The 6000-nt window shown below is 44.1% G+C and overlaps 1 protein-coding gene across 34 annotated transcripts in view; it reads right to left on the bottom strand.

Moving 5' to 3' along the window:
- Positions 1 to 3342: 3342 nt before the first annotated feature.
- Positions 3343 to 6000, bottom strand: part of RIMS1 (regulating synaptic membrane exocytosis 1) — a 412581-nt gene continuing 409923 nt past the window's right edge. For 17 of the 34 annotated variants that reach the window (XM_053913690.1, XM_053913696.1, XM_053913693.1 and 14 more), the window contains one exon: positions 3343 to 5937. In XM_053913690.1, coding sequence (XP_053769665.1) covers positions 5719 to 5937 — 219 coding nt within the window. In that variant the 3' untranslated portion in view covers positions 3343 to 5718. The remainder of the gene's footprint in view (positions 5938 to 6000) is intronic. The other 17 variants (XM_053913688.1, XM_053913699.1, XM_053913684.1 and 14 more) reach the window with 1 other exon arrangement.

The following is a 6000-nucleotide window of genomic DNA, read 5'->3' as shown; positions in this document are numbered from 1 at the left end:
TGTCACGTTGCTGTCAGCAAAATTACAGGTATTTTTGTACCACATCGGGGTTGCTGCAGATATCTGGAGCTATCATTTTTGCTCATCACTACTTCAAAAATGCAGTGGTTATTGGATCTTTCATTATTTTACTAAATACTTCAGTGAAGAAGTCATATGTATTAGTACTTCACAAACTTGTTTTTAAAATGTTTAAAAAATTTTAAATATAATTCTTTTAACCCTATGTATTTTTTTTTAAATGAGCTAATGAGCTTAATATTATTCTGAGAAGGAGGCTAAAGGCTTTACCAGGCACCATAAGGGTCCAAAGTATAAAAGGTTAAGAACCCTGTGGTAGAAGGAAGCATAAGTCTTTAGAAGAAAAAGCTTTTCCAGACCTTAAATAATACATCATTGAACATACAAATAAAAACATCATGTGCATCTATTGGAAAAAACAAAGATATTGAGTAATATGCTGAAAAATATCTGGCAAAATATATAGCCAATGTAAGAAGAATTTTTAAGTAACACAATACAAAGCAAAGGCAAAACGTTAGCGAAAGACTTGGTGACTGAATGGTGGCGCGCACAGGACGGCGGGAAGGGGTCAGCGGGACCGGGCGTGCTCTTCCTGGTGGCTTAGCTCCCAGGTGGGTGCAACTTGGAAAATCTAGAGGAATGAAGAGATAACAAAACACGTGCTAGAGCAGCAAACCGTGACACACTTCCCGCTCTCACGGGGCTTACGTTCCTGTGCGTGTGTACACGCAGGGCAGTGTTTACTCACACGCACGTGCCCATTTCCCCACCGAAGGCACAGGGGTTTTCTCCATCCCCCTTCCAGGCTTTGCCGTCTCCACTTGCTTGTCGTGTGGCACGTGTGCCTTTACTGAAGGCAGGGACTTCGTGTATGGTCGTTCTGAGTGCTGTTTAGTTTGGGACGTACATATTTAGTTAGCTACTGTGCCTCCTTCTGAGGTGTGGGTGCTTTATGAACTCACTGAGGCAGAGCAGCACGTCATTCACACACACACGCTGGCTGGATCCCACCTGAGGGGGAGGGGCAAGCCCCAAGCGTTTATTACCGATGTGAGCCAAGAAGAATTGTGACAAATGTTCACAAGGTGGGATAAGGCAGTAAAGCCAGAGGTAGCATCAAATTCTTACCAAAAATAATGAGGATCATGGCTAGAAAAAATGCAGGTAAACTTTAAACGATGAGGTGATGGTGGAACCTGGAGGAGTTAAGAGGACCAGCAGTGAGGAGATTCAGGTCAGAGTGTGCGTTCACTCACTCTACCATTTATTTGCTCATCCGTTCATTTATCGTCCATCCAACAAATGTTCACTAGGTACCTACTCCGTGTCACACGCTGCTCTAAGTGCTGGAGATAAGGTGCACGACAAACGTCTCGTGCTCAGGATGAAAGGACTAGCTGGCTGGAAGAGCTGTGGAAGGGGCTGACGACTTCTGAGCTCCTCCGAGGGGAAGGGGCTCTGCACACAGATGCTGAGGCATGGAACCTATTTTGGAGGCAATAACTGTGAGGGCAGATGGACTGCCTCTGGGAGGTCTGAAACACTCCGTGGGCCTGGGAATCAGGCCTGTCAGCTCAACCCCAGGATGCAGGTATTAGTGACTGACGCAGAACTGAGGGGCACTGTTGCATTGGGACTGGGGACACGGAGTAGGGGCTGGGTACTCGTGGTGATTTTACCTTGGGAACGAAGGGTAAGTCTGGGCTTGGCTACGGACAGCTTTGTTCTGTCTCCTTTATTCATACCCTTCCTGAGCTGCAGACGATGCGTGCCAAGAGGTTTGGTGGTGCAAATGGTGACTGCAGTCAGAGGAGGACGCAGAGGAGGGGGAGCACAGAAAAACTTTAGTGGTTTCAGGGGGTGAAGAGTTTACCTGCCCCCTTTCCCTATTGCTGCAACTGCCTCAGTAATAGCACAGGCGCTAGAGACCATGCTGGCCAGGGGCCGCCTTGAGGTGCAGAATGGTCTGGGCTAGAGGCCTTTCCCATCTGGTGGACTCTTCATCCTTGAGGATCTAGCTCATCTGTCAGCACTAATTGGAAGATGCACAGCATTTTGCAGGGCAGGCTCTGGAGTCAGTCATCCAGACCTTGGTTTGTATCCCAGCTCCATCACTAACTGGCCTCTTGCTGAGCTTCGCCAAGCTGCAGACCCTTTATGAGAAATAGCGGTCATAAGAGTACTTAATGCGTAAGACTATTATGAGAATTGAACATAATCCCATAGCTAGCCCTAATCAAATATGTTATTACAATTTTAAAAATGCAATGATCTCTCTTAATAGGTAGAGTGCTCCTTTAAGACAGGGTTTTGGGTTTTTTTTTCATTTTTATATCCCAAGTACTTAATATCTAGTACCCAACAAAGCCCTTAATGATTTTGGTTAAGTATAATCAGATCACATCTCAGGCTGGGATTTCCAGAAAGTAGGTTGTCAGGGTCAGCAAGAAACCGTGATGACTCAGCAAAATCGCTTCTCCTCCAGTTACTTCTCATCACTGTAGGTCCTGAAATCATAATGCAGATTTATCTGACTCCAAGTGAGATTTCTGCTTTTCTGTCTTAGGAAAACATTCTTCAGCTGCATTCAGTGTCTCCTATTTCAGTGCCCTTGTCCCGTTCTGCACTGTCCTACCACCTGCCTGTGTTAGCTCTGTTCCGACGGAGTGTTGGAAACTGGACTCATCGACTATTTTCATCTCCTGCTGACCCAGGCGTATCTAACAGATACTTTCGTCTTGTAGACCAAACAACTGGTGGGCTCAGAGGAAAATTCAGGCAACTGTTTAACAAACTTCAAGCAATTGATGTAGTGACATGTTCCAAACTGCTTTATGGCCTCAAATTTGATATTGAGTTAGCTGCACTAACCTTTCTTTACAAAGGCAAAGCCCGTGTGGCCTACAAAAGTGTAAGGGCTCTTAGAAGGTGTGAAGTAGATCTCAACGGTTATTTTTTGACCAAGCAACATGAAATTAGTGCTTACTACCCATTTGTGAAAACGATGGTTATGAAATCTATGAACCCACTATTGGAGAAGAAAAATATCATGACATTAAATTAAGAAAGCTAATACTTTTTCTTTACATGTCACTGTTAGAGACTCTACCATACTTGACAATATATTTTCTGAGGTTCTGTTGAAGATGATTTCATGTATTGCTTGGTTTGTTAAGTCAACTACTCTAAGGCAAGGTTTTACAGATCAGCCAGGGGTTCAGAGGGAAAAGACGGGCAGAAGACCCAGACGCTCTGACGAGAGACGCGGCAATCAGTATTTTTGTACGTCACATAACTTGACAAGATCTGGCAACTGGGCAACAGAATTGCCTCTTTTATTAGCACACTCACACAGCAGCAGAAAAACAACCTTCCATTTGATTCTTACTGAGATTTATTGTTTTTTAATAATGCCACTTTTCAGAAGTATAGTCATGTGCTCACTTAGACAGGCTGACAAAGTGAAAACTTGCACGTGATGCAAAGTACCCTTGGGCCATAGATTAAGACACAGATAGTGCAGTGACAAGTCATCAAATGCCCGCGGCAGACAAGTCCCAGCCTCCCTTCCCCACGATGTTGCACCATAGAACCCACAGTGGATATCTGGGCCAGACACAGAACACAGATGGCTACCGACTGACATGAAAAGTAAATTTTATTAAACATGTTTACATACATGAGTTGGAAGTTCATTTAAAAGCACAGGGAAGTGTTAAGACAAGTGGTCAAAATAGAAAGATACTACCCAATTATAATTAGTTGGTTGTTGGCCACTAAGACAGAACGGAATCTAGTAGAAGTGCACCAATGCTTCAGTTCTTCCTGCTCAGCACGGTGAATAGTGGTCAGTCTGTGCCCTGTGCAATGATGGGCAGGTAATTCTGGCGTGTGTAAATAAGGATAAAGAATTCACTTGGTGCAGGCAGTATGTCTATGGATTAAAACCTAGTGTGTACACAGTGTCTACATGTGTTACAGCCCCACAGTAGGAATCTACACCAAAATATGTATTAGAAGGAATTTGGTCCATACTACATCACGTTTTCCAGAGGGTAAAAAATAAAGTCCATCTATAGACATTTCACCCCAGGCTCACAGACTGAGCCTGGTGAAAACCTGCAAAATGTCTATAACAAAAATGGATGGCTTAGATTTCTTGGTTATTTCAGTATAGTAATTAACGAGCAAACTGTACAAGTACATGCAACATACAAGCGAGCCTATGTGGAACTAACATACATTATTAAATAACCTTTTGTTTCTTTTCTTTTTCAGTTTTTTATTATTCTTTTTTTTACAAAATGTGCATGCAGCTTTGAACAGTTCCAAGTCATGCTGCTCTATCTGTGTAATCACAAAAGGTGAACGACTCATAAAAGGAGGGCGAACATATCAATGCACCGCAGCGTCTGCAGTAGGTAACACGGATACGGGATGTCACAAGGGGAATTCGAGGCCAAGAAAAACTCAGATGAAGAAAATGCGAATTGAAATTTGACTTTGTTTTATTCCCACCCCCCCAAAAGTAAGATACTTGGCATTAAAAAATCAAGCTTTGTGCTTGCATCCATCTCAAAGAAATGTAAACTGAAATTGGATAAAAACATTAGTGTAGTGCAGAGTATTTCAACTGGAATTTCCAGTGGAATATCGAACAGCTCATACCATGCTCTTTCCAGGGCAGATGGGTGTGTCGACACGGAGACATGGCTGAGAAGCCTGGGCATAGCTGGAAGTGTCTTAGGCTCAAATCCATTTCTAGTCACCGTTTTGGGAAGTCAAAAGTGTGGTTCACACACATGAGCATAGACTTTTTTTTAACATCAGGAAGTTAAAGGCAATACAAGGGGTGTTTCCCAAGCACAACGATGCAGCTGGTTTTAGATCTCAGCATGAGTGCAGACCGACTTCCTTAAACGTCTCCCACGCAAAACAACGGGAAACACAAATGAAGGTTTTAGAATGCAAACAGATACACTCTTCCTTAAAGAAAGGGAGTCTGTGATTATTTGTTTTGGAAAATAACTTTGTTTTCCGGGTGTGACACACGGGACTTTGAAGAATGGTGAAACGAAAGCCCTTCCCGGGCCTCACCTTGTCTAGTTGCTGAGCACTTTGGGCAGGTGCTACAGAGACTGCTTCAGCCCTTTTTTTGGTGCTTTTGGAAAAAGAAAGGAAGGGTCTCTGTCAGCATCACGAGGCCTGTCATGCCACAGCCAAAAACCAGTGAAAATAACAGACGCGGCCAAAACAAAACAAAACAAATCCCAAAGCAAAGATGGCACGCAGAGGAACGAAACACAGAAGGACAAAACTTCTTACACGATGGGGAAATAGCACTGCTTGCGGCCTGTGTAGGAACTCGAAAAACACAACCTCCCCAGAGGGAGAGCTTCCAGTCCGTCCTGTTTGCTGTGTGTGTGTGCACGTGTGAAGTTTCCTCTCTCTCTGTCTGGCAGCAGCATCAGCGACTCCCACCAGCACGCTGGCTCCGCCTGCAATTTCACAGACTGCCTTGTTCTGTCGCACGGGGCTGGGACTGAAACGACTACTGGGACACATTACCGAGAAACTACTACAGGCAAAACACAGGTTGATTGTCTCCAACAATGCTTCTGATCATGAAATATCTGGTTGAACTTAGTATCTTGAAAGGTACAGTTTTATTGGAATGACCCTGGTATGAGTTCACTATGATCGAATGCAGGGAGGCCCAGTTGAACTTTCCAGAGATGATTGGGAAGCCCGGCGGGTTAGGGGAGTGAGTGTGGGATCCACCAGTGATGACGGCGGGAACAATTTGTACCATCCGATTACCATACTGGACAGGTCAAGTTCTTCCAGCAAGATCTGAGCCACTCCCATAAAGCATTTATGGTCCATTCTGCCATAGTCTCCCCAGACAATCACCTGTAGAGACAGAAAATTGCAATAAAACTTGAACTTCTCTCTCTTTTACATTAGAAGAGTTCA

The sequence above is a fragment of the Desmodus rotundus genome, chromosome 11 (genome assembly GCF_022682495.2).
Source record: "Desmodus rotundus isolate HL8 chromosome 11, HLdesRot8A.1, whole genome shotgun sequence".
Lineage (NCBI taxonomy): Eukaryota > Metazoa > Chordata > Mammalia > Chiroptera > Phyllostomidae > Desmodus > Desmodus rotundus.
This window is presented reverse-complemented; position numbering and strand designations above follow the sequence as displayed.